The 20,741-nt window shown below is 60.1% G+C and overlaps 8 protein-coding genes across 8 annotated transcripts; 4 read left to right on the top strand and 4 right to left on the bottom strand.

The window, feature by feature from the left end:
• Positions 1–1,352: 1,352 nt before the first annotated feature.
• Positions 1,353–1,682, bottom strand: A1Q1_02241 (uncharacterized protein; the record flags this gene model as incomplete). The annotated part of the gene is made up of 1 exon (XM_014325186.1): positions 1,353–1,682. The coding sequence occupies one exon, from the start codon at positions 1,680–1,682 to the stop codon at positions 1,353–1,355; it is 330 nt and encodes a 109-aa protein (XP_014180661.1).
• Positions 1,683–2,630: 948 nt separating this feature from the next.
• Positions 2,631–3,371, top strand: A1Q1_02240 (PfpI family intracellular peptidase; the record flags this gene model as incomplete). Its single annotated transcript, XM_014325185.1, has 3 exons — positions 2,631–2,680; positions 2,754–3,230; positions 3,302–3,371. 3 exons carry the CDS (start codon positions 2,631–2,633, stop codon positions 3,369–3,371), a joined length of 597 nt encoding a protein of 198 aa, XP_014180660.1.
• Positions 3,372–5,543: 2,172 nt separating this feature from the next.
• A1Q1_02239 (uncharacterized protein) lies at positions 5,544–6,011 on the bottom strand (the record flags this gene model as incomplete). Its single annotated transcript, XM_014325184.1, has 1 exon — positions 5,544–6,011. One exon carries the CDS (start codon positions 6,009–6,011, stop codon positions 5,544–5,546), a length of 468 nt encoding a protein of 155 aa, XP_014180659.1.
• A 4,198-nt stretch (positions 6,012–10,209) lies between these two features.
• A1Q1_02238 (mRNA polyadenylation-related protein) lies at positions 10,210–12,078 on the top strand (the record flags this gene model as incomplete). The annotated part of the gene is made up of 4 exons (XM_014325183.1): positions 10,210–10,353; positions 10,417–10,772; positions 10,848–11,511; positions 11,551–12,078. 4 exons carry the CDS (start codon positions 10,210–10,212, stop codon positions 12,076–12,078), a joined length of 1,692 nt encoding a protein of 563 aa, XP_014180658.1.
• A 346-nt stretch (positions 12,079–12,424) lies between these two features.
• On the top strand, positions 12,425–13,123 carry A1Q1_02237 (uncharacterized protein; the record flags this gene model as incomplete). Its single annotated transcript, XM_014325182.1, has 1 exon — positions 12,425–13,123. The coding sequence occupies one exon, from the start codon at positions 12,425–12,427 to the stop codon at positions 13,121–13,123; it is 699 nt and encodes a 232-aa protein (XP_014180657.1).
• A 139-nt stretch (positions 13,124–13,262) lies between these two features.
• A1Q1_02236 (uncharacterized protein) lies at positions 13,263–14,570 on the bottom strand (the record flags this gene model as incomplete). Its single annotated transcript, XM_014325181.1, has 4 exons — positions 13,263–13,629; positions 13,675–13,899; positions 14,058–14,191; positions 14,286–14,570. The coding sequence occupies 4 exons, from the start codon at positions 14,568–14,570 to the stop codon at positions 13,263–13,265; spliced, it is 1,011 nt and encodes a 336-aa protein (XP_014180656.1).
• Positions 14,571–15,110: 540 nt separating this feature from the next.
• A1Q1_02235 (uncharacterized protein) lies at positions 15,111–16,634 on the top strand (the record flags this gene model as incomplete). The annotated part of the gene is made up of 3 exons (XM_014325180.1): positions 15,111–15,376; positions 15,420–15,747; positions 16,218–16,634. 3 exons carry the CDS (start codon positions 15,111–15,113, stop codon positions 16,632–16,634), a joined length of 1,011 nt encoding a protein of 336 aa, XP_014180655.1.
• Positions 16,635–18,663: 2,029 nt separating this feature from the next.
• Positions 18,664–19,686, bottom strand: A1Q1_02234 (uncharacterized protein; the record flags this gene model as incomplete). The annotated part of the gene is made up of 1 exon (XM_014325179.1): positions 18,664–19,686. One exon carries the CDS (start codon positions 19,684–19,686, stop codon positions 18,664–18,666), a length of 1,023 nt encoding a protein of 340 aa, XP_014180654.1.
• Positions 19,687–20,741: the final 1,055 nt, after the last annotated feature.

The raw sequence follows: 20,741 nt of genomic DNA, 5'->3' as shown, positions 1-20,741 counted from the left end.
TAAGGTTAGCTCACATGCAGTTGCTTGGCCCTTTGAGGTGCAGAGTGAACCTTGCATGGACGAGGAACCTCTTCGTCAGGTATGACCAGGTGGAGACAGAATCATCCCCCAGTCCATCAAACCTCGGTCTCTCGAAATGAGCTCCCAGCCTCTCGCAATGGGTGTAGTTTCGACGTGGGTCCAGCTTTCCATGCCGCCGGATAGCTGACCAGCAGACTCCAGCGAGGAGTAGCGCTGACCGCCTCGTACGGCTCCGGAGCCTTGTGAGCTACTTCCTAGGGATGAAGCTCACGAACAGGCATTCCTCGGCTCATCCGGCCCGACCATGTGAACCAGATTCGGACGGCGCAAGCTTGGTGTCCATCGCCCTTAGCTGACCCGCAGACAGAAGAGCGAAAACTGAGAGATATGCCTTTGTCAGCTTAAGGTAAGGAGTCAGATCTGAGGTTGCCGTAAGCTGTTAGTTTCGCAGCATAAGCTAACAGCAGGTCATTACTCAACGGGTCTCTCCAGGTCGAAATCCGCAGTCCCGTACGCATCAGCTAGGTCCAGAGTCGTAGCTGACTTCAAGGCGTCCGCCGGGAGCCCATCGTACGTAAGCTCAGCTAGCATTGACCTCAGATAGCTGACTGCAGCTGCTCCCATTGTTCGAGTCCCAGACCCTCGGGCCTAGGTGGCAGCGAGCACGAGCAGCTATGCTGGTGAGCTTACTCATCATCGGTCTGAGCTGACCCCAGCATCGACCATCCAGGCTGTTTGATGTGCGCATGTGAGCTAGGCCCGTGGCAGTGCGAGCTGACGACAGGCTGAGCACTGAATCAGAGGTGTGCTGCCTGCTCGACTGAAAAGCTGATCTCCCAGCCTACGTGAGCTAGAGATTCACGCGAAGCTGACTTCAGCCATCGTACTGCGTTCCCGAACGAGAGGCTCACGGGTAAGCTGAACAAGTACCTGTAAGCTGACATCTTAGCGTCATGCAAAGCCGCTGACGGTGGGCTCCGCCCAAAGGACCCGAGCTGACCGACAGAGACCAAGCTTCGTCAGGCTCTGTGTACTCCGCAGAGCAGATGTCTGAGACTCATCAAGGCAAGTAGGCAGCGCTCGGTGGCTGCCCTCACCCAGAGCTGACAGGCAGGGCAGTCTCGTTGCTGATCCCGTTGACGCTCACCGTCGGTAATGCCAATCGAACTGCAGCCCGAATTTATGTTTACATTCGATCCGTAAGCAATCCCAAAAAATCATACAGACATGTTACAGTTGTTGTGCGCTAGACGCGCGTCGAGCCGGGAGCAAGTGTGCTCGGCGGCGGGGCTGGAGGGTGATACACCATCTGGGCAGGCTGTTGGTCAGTGCTAGCATTCGGTATCCATGTAGCACACCGAGGTACCCAAAATGACCAGAGTCGACCCCAACCCACTTGCCGTTTGATAACGGATGGAGACGAAGTGAAGGGGAACAGTATCAGGGGAACTCACGTTGAAAGCGACGGGAGGAGGGAGGACGGGCTGGCTAAGACGATGGCGGCGGACGATGACCCAACAGACGTAGCCGATGAGTGCCGCGCCGCACAAGGCGGCCATGACGAAACCAAAGATCTTGACGCCGCGGTGTGGGTCGCTCGCCTCGTAGTAGACATACTCGGCGATCGTGATGGGGAGGACGAGGAGGTAGAGGGGGACCATGATGCTCCGAGTCCTGCTAAGGTTGCCGAACTCAGGGGGGACTCCTTGTTATTGCTCGTGCTCGTTGATAATAAACGGAAGGGTCCAGGAGGCGCTATCGTTCTCGGCCTTGATGGTGTGTGGACTCGGGCCGGAGAGCAGCAGCTGCTGTAAATGTGAAGCAGTGGGGTTGTGAGAGGAATGAGTGAGAATCAAGATGCAACATGAGTTCCAAGGGTTAGCATATGTCTTGCCAGCACGTCCTGCACGCCCAACATTCCAGCCGGCACCATCGGACCACCGGCCAAGACCCACACGTGAACGCACAACGACGGCTGCGCACGGACCGTGTGCGCGGCTTGCACGGCTTGGCGTAGTGGGTGTGCGGGGCGTCGGTGCGTAAGTGCAGACTGTATGATGTACGTTGCGGGACTGGACTGACGTGAGACGGAGTCGCGCTGTGTGCTGAGCAGCGGGTCATGGACGCAAGTTCGCAAAGGCTTACGATTGACGCAAACTGTTTGTGTCGGCGCAGACAAGCGTACTGGGATGACGAAGACAAGTCGATGTCATGGGGCTGCAAATCGATCGCACGTACTCGCCACTGCTGTCTTGCTCGCCCCTTCCGCCTGCGTACTTGTGTTGTCAGTCTCAGCATCGCAAGTCGAGTCGACGTAAACGTAGCGATAGCAAATAGATGCGCTCGCTCTCAGCCCCTGCTTCGCGCCGTTATCGCATTCAGCCGGCGGACCGATTTGCTCCCGGCGGCAAGTGAGCCGCAAGTTGCCGCACTGGCTATCTGCAGCCGGCCAGCCCCAGAGTGGAGGTGGTCCCCCCGACAGCGGACGTCGCGCTCGCCGATCGCGACCCGTGTCGCTGCTGCCGCCCCCTCTGCCGCCCCCCACAATTGAGCCCCCATCTCTGTGCTCTTCTCACCGAACTCTCCCCCACCAAACAACAAAGCCCACCATGAAGGTTCTTATGCTTGCCGGCGACGCCATCGAGGACTACGAGCTCTAGTGAGTGGTACTGGGGATGGCTGCCCTGGTGCAGCTGATAAGCTACGCTTTGCCATCGTTGAGCTGACCGCAGCGCTCCCCTCAAGGCGATGGAGATGCTGGGCATCCAGTGCGACGTCGTGTGTCCCGACAAGAAGGAGGGCGACGAGATCCACGCGGTCCTCCACGTCCTCGAGCCGGGCTACCAGACCTACTCGGAGAAGCCGGGCCACCCCTTCCCCCTCCCCTCGACCTTTGCCGACTGCGCGTCCAACCTGGACCAGTACGCGGGCTTGATTGTCCCCGGCGGCCGCTTCCCGGAGTACCAGCGCTGCGACAAGCGTGTCCTCGACATTGTCCGTGCCTTCTTCCGCGACAACAAGCCCGTGGCCGCGCTCTGCCACGGTCTCCAGATCCTCGCTGCTGCGGGCGTGCTCAAGGGCCGCGAGTGCTCTGCGTTCCCGATGTGCCAGCTCGACGTCGAGAACGCCGGCGGAAAGTATGTCGACTTTGAGGCGTTCTCGAAGAACGTTCACGTCGATGACAACCTGGTGTCGGCGCCTGCTTACCCGTAAGTCGGAAGCTCGAGCGAAGCGAGAGCCAGCTTTGTTGTTTTTGATGTTGGACTTAGCTGACACCCAGGGCGATCGGTGTCTGGCTCAAGGAGTTTATCTGCCTCCTCGGCGTCGAAGTGAAGCTGCCCCAGGCTTAGGTGGCTGAAGCGTAAAAGAAGTCTAAGAAGTCATGAAGCTGGAGTCTCGTGCACCACAGGAAGTGCTGATTCTAACCAAATGCTGGACTGATGAACGGCTGACGGGAATAGTTCACGGCAATGCGATCTGACAAGCCCATGACGTCGGGGGCGAGGACTACTGACAAACTACTGAACACTAAGGACTATCGTTCCGATCACAGCTACATCGCCCGAATACACTGCTCTAACCGCAGGCTGAATCGTATGACGCTGCGGCGCTACTGGCCGACTCAAGTGTCACCGCCTAGCTCATAGCTCAGCCAGCCAGCAGTACACAGGGAGGTCTCCTCAGCCGCGGTATATGACGTCGAGACGCGCGCCGACGTCGCCGAATCGCCGAACCTTCAGGCCGAGTCGGCACAACCACGAAAGGTATGAAGTAGCTTCGTGTCCTCGGCGACCGCGTGTGGAAGGGTAGAACGGGCCTTAGCGCCGTTCACGTTTAGAACGCACGAGCAAACTCGGAAGAGGACGGGCAAGCCTGCAGTCTTGACGCGCTTCACGCACGCATTGACAGATCTCGAAAGACAGTCCGAGCTGCCCGAGTGCACAGGCGTGCAAGTGCGCAGTGCCTTTCGCATCACAGCACTCACAGCACTCACAGCACTCACAGCACTCACAGCACTCACATCAGTGCATGGGCGCCTCTGCAGGGCGTGGTAGCATGGTGCGGAGCAAAGTGGCATCTCGCTCGTGCTCCTGCTTACCTCATGCGGATGCTAGATGCAGAAGCTCGGACACTGGCGCACGCGTACCCTGCCTCAGAGCATAACGGACCGCACGCATCGCGTCTCTCCGACGTCGTGCTCTCCGGTGCCGGACGGTGGTGGGCCCTAGACGCGTAGGAGGGGTAAACCTGCGCAATCTGGCCGTGGGTCAGGTCAACGACACTGCCGTCGTTCATGTGTGCCACCTTGTCGCCCCGCTTCTTTCTCCGCCAGAGGCAGAAGAAGAGCAGGGCTCCGCATGACGGCGTCGTGTGAGGAAACGTACGCACGGCGGCCGGACTTGCCTCTTCTGGTTCTTTTTGGGGAAATCCCAAACTTGCCTCAAACTTGCTAATGCGTGGAAGATGGTCAGCTGATGCGTCTATTCCTCCGAGACTCCAGGCGGTCATGTCCACTTGCTTCCAAAACCGAGTTGGCATGCCGCCGATATACAGAACGTTATATGATGAGTGGGCAGAGATGTCACGCTGCTTTCACGAGTTGGCTCTCGCTGTCAAGCCAAAGCCTGGGTGTCACCCATCGTCAGATTGTCAGATTGGAAGTGGGCTGGGAATTCTGCATACAGTAGATGTGGGGGGAGACGCGAGTGCACTGCTTGCACTGCTTGCACTGGTGAGAAGATGGGAGGAAGTGGGCTTCAGCCCACTGTACTGCTCGTGACTACTCGTGACTACAACACCAGCTTCGCTTCTTCGCCGTCTTCGGAATGCCATTCTCAACATCCAATAAGCTGCAGGTGATATCGAAACTCGCTTCGTGGCTTGACATTGCATGTCTTCCTCGCTCCCACTCTGATGCAGAACATGGTCCGTGCGCGGGGCTGTACAAAGGGCGTACACAGACAAGCAGACATGCGATCGATTGGTCGGACGCGCGAAACTTAGGAACCCTCATTCGCACTCGCACCCAGGCTGCCCTTCGCACCTCTTGACCCGCTTCCCGCCATGTACACTCCGCCGCCATGTTTGGCTCTGCTGGCCCATTCAGCGCTCCCTCCCCTCGCGACCAGCCTCGAGTCATCTGCTGATGAGCGCGTCACATCGCCCAGCGCTACGTCACTCGCATCGTTGGTGATTGTCAGTGTTGAAACAGTGCGCGCACCGCTCACGCTTGCTCACGCTCACGCTCTCACACGCTCGCTTCGCTCGCGGTCAAATGCAAGAGTATCATATCTGTATACAAACTAAGAGTGCTGGGTAACTATCGGGCCCAATTTGACAAGATGCGTAATAAGACAAGGCGATTGATGATGGTGGACGTTGTCAAGCTCGCGCAGCGAGAGAGATCAGAATACAAGGTCGGATGACCCGCCGAGCGGCCGAGATGCTAGATTGGATGGGACGTAACAAGTGCGTGAGGGTGCGTCGAGGAGGCGTGAGACTAGGACATGACTGTGTGCACTCTAGTCCAGGTCCATGCGCTGTTGCGGGGGCTGCTCAATGTCCTCAACCCAGCGCTCCTCGCCCTTGCGCTCGCCGTCGAGAGACCACTCGGGGAAGTCCTTGCCGTCGCTGTGGGCGAGGACGGGGGAGCTCGGCGGTGCCGGCGGCATCGAGCGGGCAAGAGGGACAAAGAAGGCATGGAAGCCCTTTGACCGCTCGACCTTGACCTCGAGGGAGACCTGGACCGACTTGTGCTTGCCTGTCGTGCTGCTCATCTTCTTGGGCATTTGCGGGCGGTGCTTCTTGCTCAGGCTGTGGGAGGGCTTGAGAAGCGTTGGCGGAGGTGACGGCGAGCCAGACGCCGAGGCAGGCGCAGACGTCGCCGTGCTGTTGAAGCTGCAAGCGGCGGGGGAGGAGAACGAGCTCGAGAACATGGGACGCTGGAACGCGACGGGGTTCGGCTGGTAAATGACGTCCGAGTCGTACATGGTGGTGCTGTGGTGGCGAGGTGGAAGGAAGTCGCAGTTGCGGTTTTAATGGGATGGGGCTCGGGCTTGGCAGACCGAGGGGCGTTGTGGTTCTTGGAGAGCTATGCCGTTAGAGATGACTACGCATGACGAGCGCGAGGCTCAGCTGAAGCTCACTTGAACAGATGAGAGTGCGTTTGCGATGGCAGTGGAGTTGTAGTTGATACAGAGGTGTGCGATGACAAGTGTGTGTGTGTGTGTGTGTGTGTGTGTGTGTGCGGGAGGTGGTCGATTGGGGGCGCGGAAATGAGTCGCGTTACGGCGATCCTATGAGTGGTGGTGGGGTATGGGTCGATGACAGACGACGATCTGGGTGGCGATGAAGAGATCAAGGATGAAGAGTGTTTATGAAGATGTGAAGATGAGAAGAATTTGAGTAGTGGTGGTGGTCGAGGTAAAGTAAAGAAGCTGTTCTCTCTTTGCTGCTGGAGGTGTTGTTGCAGCAGAGGCTAGGAGGAGGCTGCAAGGCGGCTGAGGGAGGATGGCCAGGGAGACGAGTGCAGGACTCGAGGGAGGGGGTGGTGGATGGCATGTATGAAAGAGGCAATGGACTCAGGGTCGTGCGCGCGCCCGCGGCTCAAGCCAAAGTGCATCCATCCATCCATCCATCCATCCATCAGGGGACTGCGTCGACCCCTGGCTGGCTGGGTCAACCCATCGCCCCTGCCCTGGGCAACGCTCTTCGGTGGCCTCTTTTTTCTTTCGACCAGTCAAAAGCCACTCTTTGACACACCAGAAACACCCTCCACCACAGCCTAGCTCCAATCATCGCACGACAGCAAGCCTCCACCACTGCTATGCACGCGTCCCCATATGTGTCGCATGCATACTCAAACCGCGTCGCAGCTTGAGGTGTCTGACTGGCTGCAACTGTTTGTGCCAGTTGATGTGCAAGTCTTGGCATTGTGCAGAATGAGCAGCGCGGAGAAGAGCGCCTGCGTCTCCTGTTCTCGCACGCGCGTGCGCGGACGAGCAAAACTAGTCTAGTCATGATTACTTCATCAGTAGCCAGTCATCCCAGCATACCGTACCTTTTTTCCTACCAGATGCACTGTATTAAATTTTCGGGCTCAGAACAGGCTCAACCATGCGGCGTGCCTGTCCTTCTTCCAGCAATTCAGAGAATCGTGGGTTCCCAATTCCAACACAAGTCCGCGGCCTCGTCAGCGAGGCTGAGACGTTTTTGGCAACGAGCTGAGCTTCGAGGCCTGAGGCTCATGCGTAAGGCTCAAGGCCGTGCATATCTTTGGACCTTGCTCGGGCTCAGTTGGTTCTGGGTACGCCTGGTACGCCTGGCACGACGCCTGGCATTTCAAGCCCCTCGCGCCACTCATGAAAAAGATGTCTGCGAGCCCCTGTCGCAGCAAGAGGCAGATGGCCAGATGGACTGGCCAGGCGATCCAGACCTTGGCCAGGTGGCCCAGGTGGGGTGGAAGCGAAGCAGGGCACAGACCAGAGGGAAGGATTTGATTCCACATCAAGTGTCCTAACGACCAGCATTCGATATTTGGGCGCGCGCGAGCTACTGCGCTCTGCTGCTGCCTCTGCATGCCAGCTGTACAACGATGCATGCCCCAAACGCACTGCTTGTCCCCAGCAGACTGCAGTGCCTAAAGGAGGTTCTCGCGGAAAGCTGAGACTCTGGGAGCGCAACTCAGTGCAACTTTGTGTAAGGCACGTAATCCGGCAGCCGGACGGCTTGCTCCCCATGATCCCTCACGCTGCCGTCAGCGACAGTATGGTGACCTTTTCCTGTCTGTATACAAATCGTCAATATCGAATATCGACTGGCAACGCACAGCTCGTGCTGGCAGCGCAGAGTGTGCGGAGGGAGGCTAGCCCGCCGCGCCCTACCCTGCACGCCCTGTGCCAGGGTGGGTTAAGCAGTGTTGCATCATCATCAGCATCCGCCCAGCGTGCTGGCAAGCCAGTGCGCCAGTGCTTCCGAGCACCCTGTCCGGCCCCCTCCACCCTGCGCGCCCTACACACCCTGCTCACCCTGCGCATTAGCTTCCACCCCTGTTCTGTACAGAATGTGGCCTGTGCCTCTCTTTTCGCCCATCGCACTTCATTAAACGGGAAGAGGGAAGAGGAGGGAGACTCGCGCGTGCGCCATTTAGCAGGAAACGGCAAGGGAAGGAGTGGAGGCTAGGAGCTTTAGGAGGCTGGCTGCGTCCATACGATGAGCACAGCTGGCACAGGTCACGGCTTCGCGGGTTCGCGGGCGCGATGCACTACTGAGGGCAGAAACGAGGTGAGGCGCGCGTTCTGGATTCTGAACGCCGCGTTCCATGTCGTCCATGTGTTGCAGAATGCCGCATTAGGGTGGTGTCTGTGCTGCACTGTGCGCACTGTGTCTGGTCGTGTGCCCATATGTGTCTGCACCAGAAGCTCTCTGCGCGGTCTGCATTCAGCGTGTCCCATGTCCCAGTCGCCCCAGGCGTCCCAGGTGGACCAGCTGAGAAGACACTCCATCCACGAGCGTTTCACCTCTGCGATCTGCCCGCAAACTTCGCTTCACGTGCTGTCGGCCTATCAGAAGTCTTTTCCCTCATCAGTGCCGCTCAAAGCCGCAGACGCGCAGAAAAAGCCGCACGCAACCCTCTCGTAAATGCTCGAGCAAGCGTAGAACGCCAGGGGTCCCTCGATCACCATCTGACGTGTCTGCTGGCCCGAAGTTTGCCAGACTTTGCCGGGTTTGCCAGCTCAACCTCGATCGTCTTCGCACCCTTTCGTGACTGGACGATAAGCAGCGGAGCGTCGATCCCGCTCATGTCCACTGCCGCAGCGCGCGTGTGCATCTGACCTCTGCCGATCGGCTGGGGGGAGTGGAAAGAGTCCTGGAGGGTATTGTTGGCCACTGGAGTTCGCAACTGAGCACGTCGCCGCCAGGTTGCTCCATGATGCGTGTCCAGACATTTGAGCAGTTGTATTCACCCAGGTCAGTCACCCAAACTCTATTCCACATGGCACAATTCATGGCTGCGCGCAGCTCGCACTCCGTCATTCAGTGCCGCCTCCGCCGCACCGACGTCAGTTCCGATACGTCTGTCAGGTTAACGACGGTGATCGGCGCGCTAACGGCGACGGGGGTCGCTGGCTGTTCTATTCGTGTTCACATGTCTGCTACCCTGCGGTTCACGCGCCGATACCGCAGTTCACAGCTCCATCTCCGCCGGAAGTGTTCAGGACACCCAGTCGGCCGTGTCGCAACCCAGCCTCATACCTCGAAGCGAATGCCAGTCTGGTGACACGCGAGAAGGCGGACCCACGCAGACGCAATTCTGCAGCTCTGCAGACGTCTTCTGCTAAACGAGAACCACGGAGCGGAGCAGCTGGCGCAGGGGGTGCGTCAGTTGAGCGCCGGGCAGACAAGCTTCCACTTCCCTTATCTACCCTGTACCCGTCCCCCTTGCACACGCTCGTTCAAGTTTGCACGCGCTGAGCTGCCTCAGAGCAGCGCGGCACGCAGCACCGGGTTCTTGGGCGTCGTGCGCACCCCTCGAAAGCTTTGCCGTGCCCGTCCGCTGCGCCGATGGCTCGGGGTTCACTCCAAAGGCTGCTTGGCGCACTGCGGACTACAGTGATGCTCGGTGCCTGTGCCTTCTCTGCCTTTGCCTCGCCCGCGGCTCTGGGTGGTCGATCATGGCACGTGACTGAGCACGTGAAAAGCTTAAAGGGGGTTTCCCATAGTGGACAGCAGACTGACGCCCTGAATGAATGAGGTTTCCCACGGTGTTGATTTTGAGACATTGCAGCCCGCGGTTGGAGGTCAGCTCCGCCAGTTTCACGCTTTCCCACGGTGTCGATTTTGAAACATTGCAGGCCGCGGTTGGAGGTCAGCTCTGCTAGATCCCATCTTTCCCACGGTTGCTGCCGTGGGTAGCGCCCGTCATCCGCTTCCGCTCGGCGATCTCGAGCTCACCACAGATCAACTGCTCGCCACTCGGAGAAGACCATTGTCAACACATCTCACGCGAACGACAGAAGGCAACGGGTAGAGTAACGCACAGGGTACATCTGCATTCGGTTGCTTTCACTCGGCTTGAACAGGAGCTCGTGCGTCGATTCCGTACAGAGAGGCAACTTGCTTAAAGCGATCGCTTCTTCGTGACACTCGTCAGGCAGCCGCCTCCGTGTCGATTGCACACTCGTCACCATGTCGACAGTCTTCTACCGCTGGGGCGCGGGGCGCGACGAGTCCCGCGTCAAGTTCGACGGGACACACATCTCCGTCTTCGACCTCAAGCGGCAGGTGATGCTGGACAACAATCTCGGAAACGGCAAAGACTTTGATCTCGTTGTCGCCGAGAACGGGGAAGGCAAGTTGCCCGAATTTGATTGAAACTGACAAACAGAGCTCAAGGATGACGACCACCAGATTGCGCGTTCCTCGTCGCTGGTCGTCAGGAGACGGCCGGCCGTCATGAAGGGCCGCGGCACGGCGCAGAACTATATTGTCGGCACGGACGCGGCTTCGGCCCTCACGGGCGAGCACCGTATTGAAGCCCATGCGAGGGATGCGATGAAGGACCGCATGCTGAACCGCGGCCGGGGCGGGATGTTTGGCAGCATGACGAAGCGCTTTGACGGCAAGGAGGACAAGCCCGCCCAGCCTGCCGTGCAGGTCTCGACCGGAGACGCGAAGGAGGACGAGGCGATCGCTAAGATGCTGCAGTCGCAGGCGGAGTCGTGGGAGGTCATGCAAGAGGACATGTCGACGTAAGTTGTGGTTTGGTCGTTGGCCACTGACATCAGGCTACCGCGCTTCAATACCGGTGGAGCGGGACGAGGAAGACCGTTCAAGCCGCCCGGCGGCGGTGGCGGTCCAGGTGGACCGGCCAAGTTCGACCAGAGCTTTATGAACACGGACAAGGAGCCGCCAGTGGGCTACATCTGTTACCGGTGTGGACAGAAGGGACACTGGATTCAGAATTGTCCGAAGAACAGCGACCCGGGCGCGTCCGACGGCAAGCGCTACGTCCGTGTCACGGGTATTCCCCGAAGCATGCTTACGACGGTCGAGAAGCCGGACGGAGGCGAGGGCTCGTCGCAGGGTGCAATGCTTACCGCTGACGGAGGCTTTGTGCGTGCTGTCCCCGACGCGCGGCAATGGCAAAAGCAGGCGGCTGTCAAGACGGCGAAGGACGACAAGGGCGACGAGTCGACTCTCGACGCCGAGCTCACCTGCGCGCTCTGCAAGAAGGCGCTCCGGGAAGCGACCCGCACGCCCTGTTGCGACACGGCATTCTGCGAGGAGTGCATCCAGACGTACCTCGTCGACCACGACTTTGAGTGCCCGCAGTGCGAGTCGAAGATCACATCGCTCGACAAGCTCCAGCCCGATCAGGATCTGCGCGACCGCGTGCAGGCGTACCAGGACGGGCAGAAGGAGGGCAAGGAGGCAGAGGAGGAGGTGAAGAAGGAGGGCGAGGAAGGCGAGGGAGATGGAGCACAGAAGGTGAGCTAGCGGCCCCCTGAGTGCATAGCTGACATGCAGGATGAAGAGGGCGCTACCGAGGAGAACCCGCTCAAGCTGCCCGACATGAACACGATGCAGGAGCGTCTGCAGGCTCTGCTGCAGACGCTGCGTAACCCCCTCGTGCCGCCAAACATGAAGGGCCAGCTGCGCCAGCTCATCAAGATGACGCACACGAATCTGATGCAGATGCAGATGCTCGCTGCACAGGGCATCATGTTCGGCGCGATGCAGCAGGGCATGGCCGCCAACATGCCGGGCATGATGATGATGAACCCAATGGCGGCCATGAACGGCATGGGCGGCATGGCAGGCATGCCCGGTATGGAGATGCAGCAGCAGATGCCGCAGCACCAGGGCCACCAGGGCCACCACGGACACCACGGTGGTCACCACGGCGGTCACGGAGGGCATGGCGGGCACGGCGGCCGCGGCGGCTTCAGAGGAGGGTTCAGGGGGCGCGGGTTCCGCGGCGGTGGCATGCGCGGCGTGCGCCGGCAGGCCGAGGAACAGATGGGCGGCCCCGAGAAGATGCAGCGCGTCTCGTAGTGTATCAGTAGTGTATGCAACGACATCTAGATAAAGAAGCGAGGAACATCGGTGTAGCTCGGTGACTGACTGAAGACTAACCGGTGTAATGTGGAAGGGCTGGAGGGCACAGACGGTGACGTAGGGGGGGATGCCGAATTTTCGAAACGCTGAACGCTGAGTAATCTCGGCAGCGGCGGCGACGATCGACGATCGTGCCTGCGTCGTTCACTTGTTATCGTACACTCACTCACTAGCTCCCTCGCGTCCTCGATCCTTCAACGCGCGGGCGTCACGAGCTCACTGGATCCAGACTGAGTTCCGACACTTCGACACTCCACCGAACACACGACCACCACTAACCGACATGTCCGAGCCGAAACGCACAACCAAGGAGACGCACCCGCACCTTCCCCCCGGCCTCATTCTCGACAAGGACGGCAAGGTGTGCAAGGTGTGCAACTCCTGGCAGGACTTTGCCGGCATCAAGGTGTACAAGAAGGACCCGAATGCCAAGGGCGGTAGTTCTTCTGGCTCCTCTGGCTCGGGATCGAAAGCTGGCGCAGCGGCGGGCGGCATGGCAGGCATGATGGCTGCCATGTCTGCTGGCTCCTCTGGATCTGGCTCTTCCTCGTCTTCCTCCAGCTCCTCCTCCTCAACGCCAGCGACCTCCACGACGTCCTCGGCCAGCGCGGCTAAGACGCAGGACCGCTCCGAGTGCCCCGCCGACACGGTCGAGCTCGGCCGCTCGACCTGGACGTTCCTGCACACAACAGCGGCGTACTATCCCGACAAGCCGACACCCGTGCAGAAGACGCACATGGTCAACCTCCTCTCCTCCCTTCCCAGCTTGTACCCATGTACGTGGTGCGCGGACGATTTCGGAGAGTCCATCAAGGCGAACCCGCCCCAGCCTGCTGTCGAGAGCGCAACGAAGCTGAACGAGTGGCTCTGTCGGCGGCACAACGAGGTGAATAAGAAGCTGGGCAAGCCCGAGTTCGCGTGCGACTGGAAGAATATCATGAGAAGGTGGAAGGACGGACCCGAGGATGGAAGTTGTGACTAGATGGACAGATAGAACGCTAGATTTTGGCACAGAATGCATGGGTTTACACTGCTCACGAACGATGCGATGGGGGATTTGCTGATGATTCACACAAGGACACACTGTCTAAAGATTTCTATAGCACTTACACAGATGTACTCTACTCCTCGTCCTCAGACACGGACTCGTCCTCCTGACTCGGCTCCGGCCCCCTCCCCTGCAACCCCCGCGTGAGCCAGACCTTCTGCTGCCACCCGAGCAGAATGGGCAGCAGATCGCTCAGCCCAAAGTCCGGCCAGTACGTCTTGATGAAGTGCAGCTGCGTGTCGGCGTGGCACTGCGGCATCATGAAGTCGGACAGGCGCTTGACGTCTGACGTCCGGATGAGAATGTCCAGCGGCCCGGCCGCGGGGTCGATGAACTCGGCAGAGGAGACGGATTGCAGGCGGGAGAACAGGCGCGAGGGCGTGATACTGTTGTTAGCTTTTGGGGCTTCTATTCCCAGCTGAGAAAGGAGAGCAGCGATCCTGACGGGCGGTACCGCCTCGTCTCGCGCGCCGCTTCGTACTCACGCCTTGTCCGGGTTCTCGCCCCGCTCCTCGACCTCGCGCACCGTCTCGCGCACGGCGTCCGTGATCTCGTCTCGGCTCGCATACGGACCACACACGTTGAGCACGCCGCGGGTATTGTGCGCCGTCGCGGCCTCCATCTCGAGCAGCGCTGCGCGCATGTCGGGTTTCAGCAGGTCGAGTCTTCCGATACAGCGCAGGCGCACGCCGTGCTGGTCCAGGAACCCGCTTTGGGTTAGCGTTCATTACTACTGGGGACAACCTCGGCTTGGCGACATGACCAGGCATGCTGGGCGAAGGCACTAGTTGAAGTAGTCATGCCACGTCGCCGGTCACCGGATCACCAGACACAGCCCCATGAGCTGGTGTGGGAAGCACGAACTCACCCCTTCGCACAAATCTCCTGCAGCGAGCTCCGGGCTAGAGACATCAGAGCGTCCACCTCCTCCTGCGGCCGGTTGAAGTTGTCAATCGCAAAGGCGTACACGCTGACGACGGGGATGCGCAGCCTGAGGCAGATCTGCAGTGTCTGGTTGTCAGCTATACCCCAGCCACTCGACAGCTTTGCGGCGCATTGCCCGTGTGCTCGCACACACATCGCTACGACTACTCACCCGCTTGAGCGAGTCGGAGCCCATCTTGTGCCCTCGCGCGACCTTTTGCCCCCTGCTCCGTGCGTAGCGACGGTTGCCGTCCATGACGAAGCCGATGTGCTTGGGCATCGGGCCGAGGGCGATGAGGGCGAGGAGCAGCGTCGTCAACCACGCGTGCAGACGGTGCAGCACTGCCGAGATCGGGTACAGGACCGTCTTCCAGGTGCGCGTCAGGGGTGCCGGTTCAGCGGGCCGCTTGAGCGGCACCTTGGTTTCTCTACGCTTGACCGTTGTGTCGCCGCCCATTGTGATGATGAGATGTGGGTTGGAGAGTAGGTAAGGGTGATGGAGGATGTGCTGGAGATAAGGGCTGTCGTGGACACGATATTTTGAAGTTTCAGGATGTGCGTTGCCGGGCCACGGGTCGCGGGTCGGCTGCGGGCTGGGCGGTGGCGCCGGGTGCGCATCAGCGGTGGTGCATCATCGGCTTTGCACAAGATTTAAGAGACCGTACAAGGGGGAGGGCGCCACGTGCGCCACTGGATGCTTCATGGGTACCGTAGGACGGAGCAATTGGATAGGGGCCGTAGATGAGGAGCGAACACGTGACTGGGCTGTAATCGGGTTCAACCGGCCCTGTGGCCCAGGCGCGGGATGGCATCTAAAGTTCACATCCTCCCAGCAAGCAACATCGAAACACCATCAACCAGCCGCCGACCCCACAATCGACACAGGTCAGCTGCTCTATCGACCGAACCCGACCACCACTCTCTCTAAACACCGACCCGATAAACACTAAAGGCCACAACGGCCCAGTCGCCCATCATTCTCTCCGCATCTCGCAACATGCTTCGCCGCCGCCTCTCGGCTGGCGCTCTCCGCGCAACCGCTCAGCTGCACACTGCTGCTCCCGTCGCGGCTGCCCCCAAGCGCAACTCGAACTCTGTCACGCCCGCTGCCGCCGCGGCGCGCGCTAACATCCAGCCCGCGACGCAGTCCAAGTCGCTCGCTTCCGCCGTCCTCCTCAACACCCAGCGCAACTGGAAGAATGAGAAGGTTGTCACCCTCAAGGCCGAGCTGAAGCGCCGCAACCTCTCCCAGCAGGGCAACAAGTGAGCTAGGCGACGTCGATTGATGAGCTCCACTGACATACAGGGCCACGCTCGTCGCTCGCCTGCACTCGGCGGACACGACGGGCATGCTCCCCCCGGTCCCGCCTGTCAAGACGCCCGGAGCCAAGCAGTCCCGCCGCTCCGTCTCGACCTCGCGCCCCGCTTTCGAGGAGCCCAAGCCCGGAGACGTTGCGCACACTTCTGGCGACGCCCCCGTCCACGCCCCGACGAGCGGCAAGCGCCCCGACCCCGTTCCCCAGGAGGTCGCCGCGTCGCACCCCGGCCTGCCGATCAAGGAGAAGACCGAGTCTGCCCCGATCAACATCAAGATCCCCAAGCACCAGGACCCCAAGGAGGACCCTCAGGTGATTGTGAGTACTTCTCTTCTTGCTTTCGCTCGTGTGCGCGCCACACCACGCGCATCTGCCATGCATACCGCGATCGCGCCTTTCGTCGGCGAGGAAAGGCACCACCGCGTACCGTCTGCCGCGCCTCGGCAGAGCTGCCTGCAAGGAGGACCGTGCATGCGTTTTTCGCTCGGAGAGAGACGTGCGCTCTATCTCTACTGCAGCACGCATCTCGCAGGTTCTCTCGGCACAGTGGTGATTATCCGTTGCGCCGGTTCGCTCGGTCATGACGTAACTGCGATGAGCGACGGAACATCATTCGCTTGCCATGGTGCCAATGTGGAAGCCACGCGGTCTCGCTTCGGGCGCGGTTGGTGCCTGTTTGTGGCCACTGTGGCCGCGCACTGCATCGCTCCGAGGAGACCTAGCATACTGACGATCGCCAGCCCTACACGCCCGACAACTTCCAGAAGCCCCGCTCTGACGCGCCGCAGAACCAGAACCAGAAGTCGCTGCACGAGCAGGTGTACACGCCCGCGTCGACGGCGACGCATCCGGGCGGCGGCCCGCTGCACTCGCAGAAGCAGGCGAGCGACACGCAGCTCGAGCCCGAGATGGTGTGGGACGAGAGCGGCAAGCCCGTGTCCAAGGCCGACCGCGAGTCGCTCCTGACGGCGGCCGAGGTGACCGAGCTTGGCGGCGTGCCCGTCTCTCTCCCCGTGTGGAACACGAAGGACCAGATCTACGAGCCCATCAACCGCCCCCTCGACGAGGGCGAGAAGCAGGGCCTCTGGGTCCTCGGCCTCGGATTCGCAGGCATCGTCGGCCTCGGATACCTCGACAACAAGTGGAGCCAGAAGCGCAAGGCGGAGCACAAGGCTGATGCCGACAAGAAGAAGGAGAAGAACTAAAGTCTCCAAAGAGACTGAGATATAATCTTGTAGACCCCGCAGGGCCTGTCTGTCAGGTGAGCAAGGGGAAAGGAATTTGATACGAATAGGAATGTAGAATGCAATCAAATTGTTGCTCCATGCGGGCGTCTGCGCGCGTCTGGCCGTGAGCGCCGTGTCAGCGGTGTCAGGTGGAAGTCATAGCCGGCGGAGAGTCTGGCGATCCGGCAGAGAAACGGCAGAAAAGTCAGTCGCCAGTGGAGCCAGCCACAGACGCCACAGCCTTCTGTGTTCGGCACAGAATCGGCGGCGCGCGGCGTGCTCATTCATGCAGTCTCGCAGGAGGCCGGGGGTAGATCACCTGACGCCTGCGAGCGCATTGTCTGGTGGTAGCTGTGGAGTGCATGGTCAGATGAGCTCAGAGCCGTGCATAAGTCAGTGAGTGGAGTCAGAAGGTAGTTGGAAATCAAAGTAAAGTTAAGCGATGAGCTTGTGAACGCGAGAGAACGCGAGGGTGAGCTGACGAGCCCTCCGAGCCCTCCGAGCCGAGATCAGGACGCTTAGCGATGTCCAGGAGCTAGGTGCGGCGTGCACGTCGGATATGTGTGTAAGGTGTTGCATGTGACCCGTCTTCGACCTTCGAGGCCTTCAGGCGGCCTTGAGGTACACAGGACTCGACGTCCGATAAATCCATCTCTACCCATCACTGCTCCCTAGGAGTGCCCATGTGCTGACAGGAAGCGACCTGAAGTTGCCGCTGATCGAGTTGGGGTCGTACCGAGTCCGCCCCGCCTCAGGCGGAGCGGGGCCGGGGAGGGTCGAGGGGGACGGGTGTGTAACGGTGCGCGGCGCGGAAGTCCAGGTGAGCAGGGGCCGAAACGGAGAAGCGTTGCTGGCTGGGCACCCGATTCCCGGAGTTGCAGCTTGCGGCCTTGTGGATCATCTGATACACACTCCCTCTGCATGTCTCATGCATCATGCGTACACATGTCCACATGTCCATTTCTTGAGCTCCAATACGCTCTCGCAACCAGCGCGGTACTTGATCGCGTCCACCAAACAACGCGCCGCTCTTGATCAGTGGACATAGCGGAGAACACAGCGGAGACACCATAGACATGCACGTCTGCAATTTCACCAGCAACCACGGCATACCCGAAGGGTGCCCAAGGGCCCACCTCTCTGTTACCCTGGGGGCGACGAATGCGCTGGGGTGATTGGCCGGTTGGGGCTGTTTTCTAGGGTGGTGCTACGGGTACATGCGGGCTTTACGCGGTGATTGGGCTTGATGGCTAGGGTTTTTCTGCAGACATCTGGCCCTACCCTTGCTGCACTGGTGCGCTGGTGCCGGTCGGTATCAAAAAACCCAGCATGCCCAGCAGCTAGCAGCAGGCAGCAGGAAGACCTGGGGATGGTCAGGCAAGGATCAGGCAAGGAGAAAAATCTACTCGCTGGAGATCCCGACCGCCCAAAAGGTACAGACACACGGTCGAGATCACAGGAAGTGATTTGTTTGGCCGATTGTCCGCTCCTGCCCCTTGATTCTGGTTCCTCGCTCGCTTCAGAGCTCACGCACTGGCACATGCCCAGAAACCAGCACGCAAGCAGATCGCAGGTTGCCAGGGTCGGGGGATACACCGGCACAACTTACTCTCTGCGCGGCGCACGGCGGAGCCCGCTGCCGGCCGCTACTACTTCGTCACTACAGCTGGAAATTTCGGCTGACCCATCTAAGCAAGACTCGCCAAACTGACCGATGGCCCATGAAAAACATGTCGAGAGCACTACCGTTGCGATGAGTGTATGCCAGTTACCATGCATCATTGTTGAGGAAGAAAAGAATCATGCCCAAAATGAGTTACGGAGAGAGTGAGAAAAGAGGAAAAACAGAGTGTGTAGTTTGTTTAAGAACAGGTGGCTCTAAGTAATTGTACACACAGTGCAAATGTGATTGTGGTGGTGTTGAGGTGCTACTTTGGGGGGGGGGTCTATAATGTGGTATTTTTTCGTGCCGGTCGACGCGTTGAGCGTCCGAGGGGCTATGGGTGGTTTAGGCCGAGGAAGCCTCATTGCTGGCCGGGGCTGAGCCAGTGTTCGAGTTGGCGTCTCCGGCGTCAGACGGCGCCTTGGACGGCGCGGCGCTGTTGGCGGCCGTGTTGGGTGCCGAGTCGGTGACATCTCCATTCGTCGAGGGTGCGGTGCTCTCGCCCGCCTCGGCCTTGGCAGCCTCTTCGCGCTTGAGCTGCTCAATCTCGTCGGCGGTCAGGAAACGTCCGCCCTTGCCACGGGGACGCGAGCAGGCGTGGCGGTGACGCGACTCGTGCAGGTACGGCTTACGGGAGCGGACGAGGCGGTTGAGCTCCTCGAGGCGCGCCCGCGCAAGCCGCCGCTTCAGTATCCGGTGGTACTGCTTGGCGTTGACGTAGAGCGGCTCCTCGTTGTCGGCGTCCTCGCCCTCGGCGGCAGGCGCCGTTCCCTCCTTGCTCGTCTCGACCTTGACGAGCTCGTCCTCGCGCCTCGCATCGACGTAGCCGTTCGCCTCCTCGTGCGACGCTTCTGAGGAAGAGTACAGCCCGTTCGCGCCGTGTCCGTACGACGAGGGCCCCGGCTGGCTCAGGTCGAGGTCGAGGAAGCGCGACGCGTCGCCGCCGTTCACAGCCATGCTTCCGTTGCGGTGGTCGTTCATCACATGGTGCTGGTGCTGCGAGTGCGAGTGCTGAGCGTGGTGGTGCTCAGAGTGACCGCCGTGGCCCCCGTGATGTGATCCGTGGTGTCCGTGGTCGGCCCGGTACTGGTTCGAGAAGTCTGGCTGAACGAGGTGCGGGTAGCCTCCGTTCTGTTGACCGTGCCCGCTTGACGGACGCTGGTACGACGGGTGCGAGACCGAGAAGCTCAGGTCGTCCGGGTATCCGTACGAGCCAAAGTCGATCGTCTGTCCGCCGTTCGACCCGTTGTTGTCTTCTCCAGAGTTGACATAGTCATATGATCGGAAGTTGTTGTTGTCTCCGAGGGACGCCGATCCGGAGTAGTTGCCGTTCGGAAGCAGCGACAGCAGCGGCAGTGTCGAGTTCATGATGCCGGGTGGTGATCAACCGGGTGTGGTGGTTGGGACGCAAAGTGTTGTTGGTGGTGGCAATGTGTGGTCGAGGTGCGAATTATGAGAGGTGCGCGCGAGTGAGGCGGCTGTGACTGTGCGTGTGGTGGAGAAGGGGGGCGGCGGCGGGAGGGAAGGACCTAAGAGGCGGTCGAGTGGTCGGGGCGGGCGCAGTCGTGATTGATCACTGAGTGGATCTGCGGGGGATGAGAGAGGGAAGTGTCCCTTTATCGATGTGATGTGAGGGGGGGTGCGAGGAAGAGTTGTTGTTGGATGAAAGATGAGATGTTGAGGAATGGGGAGTGTCCGATATGGAAAGGAAAATGTTGGAGAAAAGTGGATGATCAGCCGACAAAGGACCGAAGCTGGGTGCGCGGGCGGGCACGAGAGGCAAGGAGACAAGCAAAGCACGAGGGGCGGCGGCGGCGGCAAGAACTGAGGTACGGGGCTAAGCTGGCTAAGGGCCACAAGGCAAGGCTCGCCTAGGAGCGGCCGTGGGCGCGCAACCTTAGTCTTCTGCTTTCGGGTCCCTCGGCCTAAATCCGTCAGCCGCCCCCCCGCCAAAACATTCACAATCGTCCGGACATGCCGATGGGTCTCAACAGCGGGATCAAATTGCGGCTGCGACAGAGTGTCCGACACCTCCGTCAACATCACGTGATACAGACCACACACGCTGGCTTTTCTTACGTAAACATTCATCCTTTCACGTGACTCCCTCTCTCATGCCACCCTTCGGGTCCACGTAACACCGAGTTCCTCCGGCTGGAGGCTCCGACCACCTATGCGAGCCGTTACCCGCCCGCCCAGCGAGGCGAGGGCCCAGCCAGTCCAGAGTCAGAGAGAGCGAGAGGCCCAGGACAGACACAAGCAGTCTTGCTCACCACTCAACCACCCCTCATCACCACCCCCCTCTCAAAATGGCCTCCATCGCCCGCAACGTCCTCCGCCGCGGTTACGCCACCGCCTCGTCGGTCAGGTGTGTAATCGACAACGCAAAAGAGAGCAATATCCCGCGCCCGCCCGCCCGCCCG

The sequence above is a fragment of the Trichosporon asahii genome (genome assembly GCF_000293215.1).
Source record: "Trichosporon asahii var. asahii CBS 2479 unplaced genomic scaffold scaffold00050, whole genome shotgun sequence".
In the NCBI taxonomy this organism is placed as follows: domain Eukaryota; kingdom Fungi; phylum Basidiomycota; class Tremellomycetes; order Trichosporonales; family Trichosporonaceae; genus Trichosporon; species Trichosporon asahii.
Note: the sequence above shows the minus strand (reverse complement) of the source record. Positions and strands in the feature narration are given on the sequence as shown.